The sequence below is a fragment of the Cucurbita moschata genome, unplaced genomic scaffold (genome assembly GCF_002738365.1).
Source record: "Cucurbita moschata cultivar Rifu unplaced genomic scaffold, Cmos_1.0 Cmo_Scf00004, whole genome shotgun sequence".
Lineage (NCBI taxonomy): Eukaryota > Viridiplantae > Streptophyta > Magnoliopsida > Cucurbitales > Cucurbitaceae > Cucurbita > Cucurbita moschata.
Window position 1 is genome coordinate 3,488,098 of NW_019268520.1, and position 13,671 is coordinate 3,501,768.

General features: G+C 31.2%; 2 protein-coding genes and 1 long non-coding RNA gene across 3 annotated transcripts; 1 reads left to right on the plus strand and 2 right to left on the minus strand.

The window, feature by feature from the left end:
- Positions 1-762: 762 nt before the first annotated feature.
- LOC111441998 (TLC domain-containing protein At5g14285-like) lies at positions 763-2,093 on the plus strand. The gene is made up of 2 exons (XM_023079238.1): positions 763-1,708; positions 1,787-2,093. The coding sequence occupies exons 1-2, from the start codon at positions 975-977 to the stop codon at positions 1,851-1,853; spliced, it is 801 nt and encodes a 266-aa protein (XP_022935006.1). The 5' UTR covers positions 763-974; the 3' UTR covers positions 1,854-2,093.
- Positions 2,094-2,205: 112 nt separating this feature from the next.
- On the minus strand, positions 2,206-6,151 carry LOC111441986 (lysine histidine transporter 1-like). The gene is made up of 8 exons (XM_023079223.1): positions 5,926-6,151; positions 4,151-4,308; positions 3,686-4,069; positions 3,206-3,599; positions 2,986-3,091; positions 2,812-2,903; positions 2,616-2,684; positions 2,206-2,513 (listed from the first exon to the last, which is right to left on the minus strand). The coding sequence occupies exons 1-8, from the start codon at positions 5,974-5,976 to the stop codon at positions 2,415-2,417; spliced, it is 1,353 nt and encodes a 450-aa protein (XP_022934991.1). The 5' UTR covers positions 5,977-6,151; the 3' UTR covers positions 2,206-2,414.
- Positions 6,152-11,926: 5,775 nt separating this feature from the next.
- On the minus strand, positions 11,927-13,001 carry LOC111442003. The gene is made up of 2 exons (XR_002710257.1): positions 12,776-13,001; positions 11,927-12,188 (listed from the first exon to the last, which is right to left on the minus strand). It is a non-coding gene; the product is annotated as an uncharacterized LOC111442003 (long non-coding RNA).
- Between the last annotated feature and the right edge of the window lie 670 nt (positions 13,002-13,671).

Here is a 13,671-nt window from a genome sequence, read left to right on the forward strand (position 1 = left end):
ACAGGTCGTTGTTCGGATAGTGAATGACATTTTAAACTCATTCTCCAGAGAATTCTCGAAACTATCTCTCCAATTCTTTTGGGATTAACTCTCTCTATTATTCCTTTGAGATTTTCTTTCAAGAGGCTCCCACAAGTCTTGACTTTGTGTTCGAGTCAGAGTAAGGAATATCTTATCGAATGTTGAAGAGCTCCTCTCTCCAATTCCTTTGGAATTTTCTTTCAAGAGGCTCCCACAAGCCTTGACTTTGTGTTCGAGTCATAAGGAAGATCTTATGGAATGTTGAAGAGCTCCTTGGAATACTCCAAAGAGTCTTGCAAACTAGGGTTTCTATGTAGGCTCCAAAACTCCAGCAATTGAAAAATGGCTTAAAAAGTTTGAATTTCTATAGTCGGATTAATACAATATATATATATATATATATTTTTACCTTATCCAGTTTGAGTTTTAGGAGTCTCAAAGTATTAAAGAATTTTTTTATTATCATTTTTAATTTTTTTTTAATAGTCAAAATTTAGTCGATTTATATTTTTCATAAATCTCAAATTTAGTCACGGTTATTTTTTAAAAAATAATTAATATGTATTAGCATTTTGTTTATACAATTTTTAAATGTATAGTTGTATGAAATAAAATTTAATATTATTTAATCAATTTTAATAAATATAAAATTTGGATGACTAAATTTATAACTTATTAAAAATATGAAGATAACTTTTTTTTTTTTTCTATAAATCATAAATACGGAAAACTTTTTCAGTGGCTGTCTATTTGATTCTCCCAAAAAAGGGGGGCAAAAATGTTTGGATCTTCGTGTTTATTTATTGGCTTTCAATCTCTCCCATCCAAATTCCCATCTCGCTTTTTCGATTTTGATTTTCCCCAAAAGCCGATCCCTTCCCTCCCTTTTCAATTTTCCCGATCGCCGGATTGCTTCCGCCTCCGATCCCGATCACCGGCCCGAACGGGTTTCAATGGAAACCCATCTCAACCCTCTCCCTTTCTTCTTCTCGATCTTCTTTACCATCTATATCATTGCTTATTTCCTATTGTTTCGTAATTGGAGCCCTAAGATCCGGCCGGAAGCTGCGAGTTGCGCGATCTCCTTCGCTCATGGCACCCCCGCCGTGATCTTAGCTTCCAAAGCTATTCTCGCCGATGTCGCTCGCGGTTTTGCCTCATCCAATACGGATTTTCAAAACTCCGTCCTCGATTACAGCATCGCCTACTTTCTCATGGATCTGTTGCACTATCTCATCTTCTTCCCTGCAGATTTGCTCTTCATTGCGCATCATTTGGTCACTCTCTTTGTCTTCGTCACTTGCCGTTACCTCGTCTCTTATGGCGCTTATGCGATTCTTGTCCTTCTCATTCTCGCTGAGGTCACTAGCTTCTGCCAGAACGCTTGGACGCTCGCTAGAGCCAGAAGAGCTGATGTTGAGTTCGCTGATAGAGTATACAATCTTCTATCTCCTCCATTTTATGTGCTGTATTCGATCGTCAGGGGATTTGTTGGGCCTTACTTCCTTTACAAAATGGGTGAGTTCTTCTTCAATGGAGGAGCTGAGACTGTGATTCCTAAGTGGGTTTGGATGTCTTGGATTTTTGTTGTTGCTGCTGCCATTTCTGTGAGTATTTTGTGGATTACAAATCTCTGGATTGAATTATACAGAGAAAGAAGCAGCAAATTAGAGAAGAAGAAGGCAAGGTAGGAGAAAGCAATTTGGCTTTCTTCACTTTCTTCTTTGTTCTTACATTAGTTCGAATTTCTTATGATTAACAACAGGGAAAATGATATCAAAATTGGTGTTTCTTTCAACCCACATCTGAAGAACAGGGGGAGGAGGAGGTAGGAACCAATTGAGTTCTATTTGTTTCTGTTAGATTCATTTATCATTCACACAACAAAAAAGGGTGTCAAAATCTGAGAAGTTTTGTGGTTTTTGTTTCATCCCCCATTTGGATATATGATCTTTGTTCTTCTTCTTCAATGACTTATTATTGTTCTTTCCATGTAGCTTACACACACACACATATATATATATACACACACGCTGTGAATTCCTGTGTTATTTCAGTATGATATGATTTAGACACATTTTGTTGCCCTTTTGAGCTATAGAAATAGGCAAGAAATGGCCAAAGAAGTGACAAGATGGAGGGTTCTCATGCCTGTTTGTTACTTTGTGTCTGATAAACAAGAGGGAAATGAATGCAAGTAAATAGAAGCAAAGCTTTTATATTGCGATTGTGTATGAAGAGTCAAAGAATTGACGGTGTAAATCCCTCGCCAAGATAGTTTGAATGCTAAGATTCTCTCTAATCTTCAGCTAAAAGTGACACTTTATCACTCTACAAACATACTTCTAGACACTATTATCATCTGCTTCATTCTGTATCGGTTGATGGGTAATTTATGAGTAGAAATGGTAGTTCTTGGCTTGAAGTATGATATTCCTTAGTCCTCCAATGGGTGATATTACTGTAAGAAGCACTCCGAGTACGATGCATATCTGAAACCGAACATGAACGGAGAATGTTAGGTTTACTTGAATTTGAAAGGATTTGTGTGAAGAATCTGATCAAATGAAAGCAGTGTCTAAGAAGAACTTTACCCAGTTAGTCCACCAAGATAAGCCAAACTTTTTGGGTTTGTATATGACAAGCCATATGACACAGGGAAGCTGAGAAGGCAAAATGAAATGAGAAGGATCAGCAGGCAAGTATTGTGTAGCTTCATGAAAAATTCTTTAGGTGGTTTTGTTTTTCATGTTCTTGGACTGAGATATTGAGTTAGAAGCTGTAGCTTACAAAAAATGTTGTAGGGGCAAAGGCGAATCCTCCAAAGAATCCGAGTAGCCCACCGAAGAAAGGGAAGGTAATTCCTATGAACATTGTAAGTCCTGCAAGGATAAAACGATCAGTAGTAGCTCTATTCAAATTGAGCGAGTTATAAGTTGAATAATGAGTACATTGGTTGCTTACCGACATAAACGTTACGAGCAACGAATCGAAGCATAAAACTAGGCGTGAAATGTAGTTTCTTCACCAATAAAGTTTCTATCATGTCGAACACTGGCATTGCATATATCTGCAGTCATATGAACAATTATGTTTCGTTTGATTCTTCGTGCAACTATCCCTTCGATCCGTTCATACAGATTGTAGAAGATAATAAGATTTTGACATCGTTTGAGAAGTTTACCTGGTAACTTCCTATAACATGGATGACAACAAACATGTTAGCCATGGCAATAAGCCATGCAGGTTTCTCTAGCGATAGCAGAATGTTGTCTTTGACAGTATTTCCGAACGTCCAGTATCCGATCAAAGCAACAGGGAAGTAGCACAGAGCGACGATTATATATGCGACGACGACTCCTTTCCACATGGCTTTTTTCGAGGGCTTCTCCGGTGTAGACGGGATTGTTGCTTGGATTTCCAGCACGACGTTGTGGCCTGCATATGCAAAAGCCACATCTCCAAGAGCATTCAAAAAGTTAAAAACTGTCCCTGATGTAGTGGTAGCTTTGTATCCATACTGCACATCTGGTTGAACACCCTTAGCAACAGAAGTTGTCCAAGCAATCGTTGAATATCTGCAAATCAATCAACAATTCAAGGTCAGTTTCTGCTATATATCTTGTATAGCTTTCACATATAGCAAGCAGTCAGCATATCATACGTCAAGGACATAACAGCTGCAGCCAACGAGACGCCTGAGATGGAGTTGAAGTTGGGGAGGTGGGAGATTACGAAATGAATCGAGGCGAAGATCATGATAAAGTAAGTTAATTTGATATTCTTGCAGCTCGGGCACACGATGTCGTGGAACTTTTTCAGTGAATGACCGCCGGTGACCATATAAACTATGTTGGTACCAACTTCAACAATCAATTGCTGAGGCACCACTATGTAAAGGCCTAATTTCTCACCAAATGCATGTTGACCAAGCTCATGGTACCTATCAAATCTCTTCCCGGGAACCATTTCATGCATCTCCACCATTTGCCATAATGTGTATAAAGTGACGATCCATGACAATACCAACACAGCCACACCAGGACCCCTGCAGGTTCAAATTGGTTAGATCGATGTCGATCAGTGTTCAAATTGATATGAACTTGTTTTCGAAAACCGAGCTCATTACCATCCAAGGTTTGACATAGCATATGGAAGACTAAGGACACCAGCACCAACCATGGCGGTGACATTGTGGAAGGTAGAATACCACCATTTTGCATTCCTTGACGAAGTAATTGGAAGCCACTCATCTATTTTCTTTTGTTCCTTCGTCTTTTCGACTCCCTATCAATCAACAAAAAGGCAAAAACATCTCAATGGCAGGCATAAATAAGAGCAAGCAATCAAAAAGTAATATTATTATAATCTTAAGGATCGAGGTACATTAAAGTAATGATTAAACTATAATATGGGTTACTTTTTGATCTTCACGTACTTTTGAAATGGGTATCAAAAAGGTTCTTTTTGAGTGTTTTATGATCCAAATTTGGCAAGCTAAACATTTCTTATAAATGTGTGGAAACTTCTCTCTAGTGATACGTAACGAGTTAAAGAGGGACAATATCTACTAGTGATAGACTTGAGCTGTTACACATCGCTCGAGAATTGGACCGACAGGCGGTTTAGCAAAGTCTTTAAGGTCAATATCGATAACTCATCCCTTTATTGCAATTCAAATATGTGGACAAAATGGCCACAACGTGACACCATCCATCAAAGTCGAAGTCCACAAGTGGCCAGTTTTCTCACATCTAGATTTCATACAATTTGGCTGTTGGTCCAATCTCTCTCTTAAAATACTGTCTACATAAAAACAGGGGAGAAAAATGAAATAGAAACCAGAGCTGTTGCTGTTCCCAACAGGACAAAAGAAAGTGGGGGCACAACTTCATGTTTCTGAATGATTTGTATGTGTAGAAAGAACCTCGACTTTTAAGCAATTCAAAGCGGATTTAAAGGTGATTTTGAACCTAACGAAGCTTCCATTGCTAGCCGATATTGTCCTCTTTGGACTTTTACTTTCGAGCTTCTGCTCAAAGTTTTTAAAACGCATCTACTAGAGAGAGGTTTCCACACTCTTATAATAAATGTTTTCATTTCTCTCTCCAATCATGTGAGATCTAACAATCTACCCTTTTTGGGCCTAGCATCCTCGCTGCCACACTACTCAGTCTCCGGCTCTAATACCATTTGTAACAGTCTAACTCAAGCTCACCACTAATAGATATTATCCTTTTCGGGTTTTACTTTCGAACTTTCCCTCCATGTTTTTCAAAAGTGTTGATTAGAGAGAGGTTTACATGCCTTTATACAAAAATGTTTCATTCTCCTATCAACCAATGGATCATATTCTCATGTTCTTGGGTGCATTCCAACCAAAGTAAGCTTAAACACTTTCTAGGAAGAATCCACATGAATCTATTTTTCCTTTTTGTTCCAAATTACAAACCATTTTCACCCTAAAATAATCTCCTAACATGGAACCCAACCTACTTTGTTCAAGTTGTGCAATAGAACATGAACAAAACCAAGAAAATGATCACGTTCCCAGAACCCAACAACGAAATGCACAAAAAGAAAAAAAAATAATAATAAATGAATACACCAACATGAAACTGACTCAATCGATTAAAACACCGTAGTTAAAAGTTCGAATCCATAAGAATCAATCAGAGTATAGTTAAAAAATGGAATTCAAATGGAAGAAGAACAGATTGTTCACAAATGAATTACAGAATCATGAACTTCGCGCATATAACAAACTATCAAATCAACGATTTAGATTCAGTAGAACAAATTCCTAACTACGAAATTTCCCCAAACTAAAACAGAACAAAATCCTCAACGAGTTTCGATTCGATCCAATCATCAATTGAAAAACAAAGAGAAAGAGAAACAAACATCGTCGTTGCCGTCAGCATTCCATGTTCTTGGCGGAGCTTCAGTTCCCATCAATGGCGAAAACCTAAAAAACTGAACAAGAAATCGCAACGAAGAAGAACAACAACAACAACAAGAAATGAACAAAAATCACAGAAGCTCTGATTTCTCCATAAAATCGAAATGGAGACGCCGTATTTAAAGAAGAAGAGGGAGTAAAGATCTGCAAGTTTCAAAGTGAAGGATCGCATCATCCATTGATTTTGATTTCGATTTTTTTTTTTTTTTTTTTGAATTTTCTACAATTTGCAATTATTTAATTTCCTTTTCTTTGGAACCCAGCTAGAATTTTCGTTCACACCAATTTTTTGAAGTCAATTGCTACTGAAAATTTTCAAATTTTGCTGTTTTTTAAACTCAAATAATTATATTTTTATTAGAATTTTTTCTTTTTTGGTTTGAAAATTATAATCACAGCTCATGTTTAAGTACTCTAATTAATTCCATTAAAAAAAACCTACAAATTTATTATATATCCTAATCGCTACCGATATTGTTAGAAGGTCACTGTTATAACTTAATAAAAATATATCTGAGTTGATAAGATATCAGTAATTTTTTTATTATAATATGAGTGGATAAGATAACTGTAATTTTTTTATTATAATATAACTGAGTCGACACGGGTATCTATAATTTCTTTAATTAGAATATAACTGAGTCGACAGATATCTGTAATTATTTCCATTAGAATATAACTGAGTCCACAAAATATCTGTAATTTTTTTATTAGAATACAATTATGTCGACAAGATATTTGTAATTTTTTTATTATAATACAACTGAGTCGACAAGATATCTGTAATTTTTTTTATTAGAATATAACTGAGTCGACATATATCTGTAATTTTTTTATTAGAATACAACTGAGTCCACAAGATATCTGTAATTTTTTTATTACAATATAAGTGAGTCGATAATATCTGTAATTTTTTTATTCGAATATAACTGAATTGATAAGATATCTGTAATTTTTTTTATTATAATATAACTTATCAACAAGATATTTGTAATTTTTTTTTATTAGAATATAACTGAGTCGACAAGATATTTGTAATTTTTTTTTATTAGAATATAACTGAGTCGAAAGATATCTGTAATTTTTTTATTAGCATACAAGTGAGTCGACAAGATATCTGTAATTTTTTATTAGCATATAACTGAGTCGATAAGATATCTGTAATTTTTTTTATTAAAATATAATTGAGTCGACAAAATACTTTTAATTTTTATTAGAATATAATTGAGTCAACAAGATATCTGTCATTTTTTTATTTCGATTAATTTAGTTCAATAATTAACATCATTTTTTGTAATTAAAATAATTATTTATTATATTTTATTAATAATTTAGAATGATATTTAAAAATTTTAATAATTCAAGAAATTTTATCTCGACTTATTTAAGTTGAATTGAAATCGATCTGTATTACCAACTTTAATTTATTATTAATTTAAAAAAATTACTTATAAAATAATTATATCTACCTATCTTTATTATAATTTTATAATTATTTACTTTCTAAAAAAAATTACTTATAATATAATTATATGTACCTATCTTAATTTTATAATTATTTATTTTCTAACGGCTCTTTAAAATAAATTTTTAAAAATTTTAAATATAATTTTTCAAAATTTATATTAAAAAATTTAAATGTTCATGGAAATTTTGAAAATAAATAAATAAATAGATATTTTATTGATTTAATTGAGTTTATTCGTCTAAAAAAATATATATATTTATTGTTTTTTAAATTATTTTTAAAAAAATTTGAAATGGGAGAGGGCATTTATGTCCATGTGAATGGAAATAAATTCTTGGTCCCACCCGGTCAGGCTGCCCGCTCTCCTATTTATTTTGAAATATTAACATATAATTATTAATTTATAATCACATAAATACAACTTAACATATAATTATTAATTTATAATAATACAAATACAACTTAACATATAATTATTAATTTATAATAAGATAAATACAGCTTTAATTTAATTTATAAATTATTTTGAAGTTACCAAAATAGACCAAAATAGTCTGGAAATTAGGTTTGCCAAAAATATATTTTAATTTGTGAATAATTTTCATACCAAACTGCCAATTAGAGAATAAACAAACATGGAATATAGCATAAAGTTTTTTAAATAATTTAATGTAAATAAAATTCAAATAGGTAAAAATAAATGTGTTACAAATTTTATATAATTCATTTAAGATAAAGTAATATTACAAATTTTATAAATATTTCATTCTAATATAGAAGTTTTACACGATATTAATTAATACTGCATCGAAAAATCTTCTAGATCGACTCGAAATTCTGAGTGGGTTGAGTTGGTAATTCGAGTCGAGTTAGCAACTCAACTCTCTATTTTCAGGTTGGATTTGGGTTGGGTTGTCGGTGTGAGATCTCCCATTGGAGATGGAACGAAACATTTCTGGTAAAGATGTGGAATAGGCTAAAGCAGACAATATATGCTAGTAGTGGGCTTAAGTTGTTACAGACGGGTTGTTTTTTTTTTATTATTAAAAAAATCGTACTTTGTAGACGTGCTTGATTAGGGTTGGTTGAGTTGGTAATTCGAGTAAAGTTTCCAATCCAACCCTCTATTTTCAGGTTTGATTTGGGTTAGGTTGTCGATGTGGTGTGAGATCTCAAATCGATTGGAGAGGGGAACGAAACATTTCTTGTAAAAAGGTGAAAACTTCTCCCTAGTAGACGCGTTTTAAAACTGTGAAGATAACGACTATATATAACGGGTAAAAGCGGACAATATATGCTAGTAGTGGGCTTGAGCTATGACTGTCGGATTGTTTTTTTTTTTTTTTAATTATTAAAAAAAATCATACTTATCCACAATACATGTTACATTAATAACTAAAATCTCGTAAAATTTAAAATATCAAATATTTAAAAGTTACAACTCATCACTAACTGGATTACAAACGTTAATTATTTTTAACTTTTTTAAAATTAGGATAAGGTTGAGTTCGATTGAGTTATAACCTTATTTACCGGTTGATTGGGTTGACCTGATAAAAAAAAGTCAACCATAAAATCGAACTATTTTTTTTTTTCTTCAAAAAATTAAACCGAACCCAAATCTAACCCAACCAACTTTTATAGTTTAGATTATATACCGTTATTTGGTCAGATTATCGAGCCATATGAACACTCTTATTTCTAATTTTAAAACGAAATATTTAAATTTAAATGGATTCATTTCGAAAATTTTAGGGTTTTCATTATTATAAAGTTTATTTTATGATTTTATTATTTAATTTTTTTTAATAAAGGAAGAGGAAGTTTACAATTTAATGAATAAAACTTTAGGATATTAAAATAATTATTCACGTTAATTATTAATTTGCATAAAATGTGGTAATTTATTATTATTAAAACCTTGACTCATTGATGCGTTGGGCACATATGACGAGACTTGTGGAATTATTTTAATATTTTTTTTAGAACGGAAATTATCAATCCGTTGACGTAACAACCGTTGACTTGTAGAGTCGTGTAAATCAAAATTGCATGACACCATGAAAATTAAATAAATGAGTCAATTATAATACGTCATGGGAATTTTTAAAATCATTTCAACCTTAATAGAAAAATATATAATTATCCTAAAATAATATTATATTATGACACGTCTTTAATCGTACTTTCGATATTTAAATAAATATTGATATTTTTATCGACGGAATTATGTTTGAACTTCATGATAAAAGACAATAATAATAATAATAATAATAATTAATATATATATATATATATATATATACACAGTTGGGTCGATTTTTTTTTACTTGTTTTAAAACCCTAATTTTGTTCTAGATTTTGAACTTTACTGGTAAAGTTTCACGCTCGAGATTAATCCGGATTCAACATCTTATGGCTCCGATTTTTCTACTGCATGGTTATGTTATTTACTCTTTGATTCTAAGAGTGGAGGCTATCCCCATAGACCAACACGAGTTTGTCTTTACTCGCATAATTTTTAAGAAAATTCTCGGGAAACTCAATCAACATAAAATTGTTCAAAGCAAAACACATTTATTTTTTATTTTTTAGAAATCGGTTAGAAAGCATATACTCGAAGAAATGGATAATAATTTTTAAAGTAATAAATTATTTGTGAGATTAAAAATAAAATTAAAATTTTAAAATTTTAGAATAATTAGTTTAAAGTTAGGGATATTATATAATTTTACCATTTAAAAAAATAATAAAAAGAAGAGGAAAAAAACAAACATATATGATTGTATGAACAGCCTTGTCCATTGGCTTAATCTGACCATTCACACAACAAACAAGGATATCAAATTAAATAATAATTAACTTTAATTAAACATGAGCATAATAAAACAAAATCAATTTTTAAAAAATAATGCAAATTTATATAAATTAAATATTTTCAAACAAAAAATATATATATATATATATTTACACCTAATCTTTAGGTCCTTTTATGGAAAGATGACAATATTTATTAATTTACTGTTTGAAATTCGTCGTCACGACTCATTAAAAATTTTTTATTTTCTTCAGATAACATGTCCAAGTGACGATGGACGCATACGTTAATAAAACAATAATTTTATTATTTTTATTATTATTTTTAAATATTGAATGACCAAACTATAATTACTTAAAAGATAAAAGATCACATTATATGTTTAGTATTATTTAAGTATGAGCCAAATTACGAGTCTCTAAGAGAATTTCTTCGTATCCTTCCTAAACTTTATGAAATTTCACAAACGTCTTGATTTTTAAATTTTTTTATTTATTTTAGGTTCATACATGATTTTAATAATTTATTTATTTAAATAGGTTGTTCACATGTTCCTTTAATAATGAATTGGACTTAATTTTGTTAATTTTCTTTAATGACTTGTATTTTCGTAATCGAATTGAATTCTATATAAAATATTGACTTTATTTATATGGACATAATTTTAATTAAATCTTCACGATTATAGAATTAAAAAGAACAGTTTTATTTATTTATTTATTTTTTATTTTGAAAAGAGGATTGATTTGATAAGTACTTGGTAGGAAAATAAATTGTATGCTGTGAAGTTGTGGGCTCCAAATATGAACAAAAAAACGCCTCTTTGACTTTTTTGGTTACAATGTTGACTTTGAATTCTCTTTTGAATGTCTCTATGGATAACCTTTTTAATTTCTTAAATAAATCAATAAATTTATATTTTAATATTAAATAGCCATGGGGATTGTATCTTTTAGGGATAAATTACTCAAAAATATCTTTTTAATATTTAAGCCATTAATTCAAAATTTTAGAAATAAATTAGTGTTAGACAAAAAAAAAAAAAAAAAAAAAAAAAAAAAAAAAAAAAAAAAAAACCTATAGTGTTTCTTAATTNAATATATATATATATATAATCATTTTTTTATAAATTGCAATTTTTCCATCGTTATTAGCATTTAATTTGTTTGAAAAAGCTAGTATCATTGAAACATAAGAAATTACTTCGTAATTCACCGGACTTGTTTTTGTTTCTTTCTACTAACTACTTGTACGATCTTCATACAAAAAAACAGATGAATTCCAAAAGTACCCTTAATTAATTTTGGGACAAGAAAGTTGACTTGTCATTATCAACTATATGGTTGAGAATGCAACCTCTTGAAGCATCGACCATGCCTAACTAGGTGCTAAAAATGTAATTCTGACTTCTCTTAGAAATGTGGAATATGAAATCATCTAGTGGGACATAAAAAGTTCTGTACGACATTCAAAATTTTGATCTCCAAAACATATATAAAAAAAAAGAGCCTTATACTACTTTTCTAACTCAAGTTCAATATTTTCAATGTCGTCTAACTTATTTGGTTTAAATTCATGCTTGTATTGATATACTAATAGACATATTCGAAGTCATGTCAAGTGTCAAGTGATGATCACGATAGGGCTTTATACCTAATACAAACAAAGTCGAAAGCTCAAACCTAAAATAGAATGAATTTGTAAGATTATGATCATATGTAGTGTTTAAACCCACCTTCTTGTTCTCATTCAACTAAAGATGCGCAGTAAAGCAGAAGTTATTGTGTACTTTTGACAATAAGATGATTGCTTACACATCTTAAATGGCTTGCCTCTGTTGTAAGCTTTTGCTTGTTCTTGCTTCCATCATCATTTCAGAAGATTGACTTCGACTTTTCAACTCTCTTTATTTTTTTGTTCTGCACAAGGATAAAGATAATAGCAAGACTAATCAATTCTATTCCACTTGTGGTGTTTGAATATGCTTGCAGAAACTAACAGAAAGTAGACATCAAAATGGACTTTGAAGACAACAGTGATGAAAACAGGGAGAAAAATGTGATTGCAAGAAAGATCACGGATGAGACTTGCTAGTCATTGATGTCGATCACTCATTCCATTTAGTCTACATTTACTCTAAAAAATTTCACAACGTGATTTATTTTATTCATTTTCAATTTGTCCTGAAAACGAAGATTTGCACATCTCGAATCCGAAAAGCATCCAAATCATAGTTATTCCAACCTCGATCAGAGATTCTGAATGAGTTCGCATCGAATTTCATTCCACTTACATAGAGAGGAGTACGAGAACCTTAGACAATCAAATTCCGCAAAACAAAATGCGGTTCAATGCATGCTTCAAGAAGAAGAAGAATACGCGACATTCCAGAAACAGAATAATACGAATCTATGGAAAGAGGACGTTCAATCTAAACATAACATACAGTGAACCATAGAGAAATGGCGAAAAATGATCAAGATGACGTCAACGAAGATGACGATACCTGGATTACTCGACGGAGAAGAAATCAAAGCAGCATAGTTGTTGAGATGGAGACCGGAGAATCGAAGCTTCCATTGTTGGGTACTGGTGGAAGAGAAAAAGAGATGCGTCTGAGCCCTGAGGGATAGCAAATGGATTAGGGCTTGAGGGCAAACCAAAACGGTGATTACGGGTTTCAAATTGGGCTTGGGCTTGGGCTTGGGCTTTTAAATTGGATTATATGGCCCAAATAATGGCCCATTTTGAAAAAACAAACAAAAACATGGACAAAATTTGAGAGAATACCAACTACATTTAAACGACAGCGTTTTGCCACGGTGTCAAGAAGACAACTTGGGCGCACGTTAGCATCGCCTCTCCCATAATTTCAAAAAGAAATTGACATTCAAAGTCTCGTTTATTTCCCGGGTCCACACACACTTTCTTTAATCACAAAACCACCCACCAACTTTCTTCAATTCACATAACCGCCCCAAACTTTTTCAAATTCGGGCAACTTTCACAATTATAGATATCATCAAGCCCCTACCATGTCAGGGCTATATCTTTGTAATTATTAATTTTTTTTAAGAGATTAAACAATAGATTTAAAAGTTTTAAATTTTTAAATTTTTAAAGTTTTAAAATTTTAATTTTATATTTAATAAATTATTATTGAAAAACTATAATTTTCGTGTTCATTTAAGTTTTTAAAAAATTCTTAAGATGATAACTATTTAATTTTTTTATTCATAATTTTAAAAATTAAGTTTAGGAATTTATTTATTATGCCGTTTAAATTTATAAATATTTTCGTAAAGTTTTGAAAATTTGAAAATTTATTTTTTAAATATTTATTTTTGTGTAAATTTGTTTAATTTGAAATTATTAAATAGGGTAAAAAGAAACCATATTAGA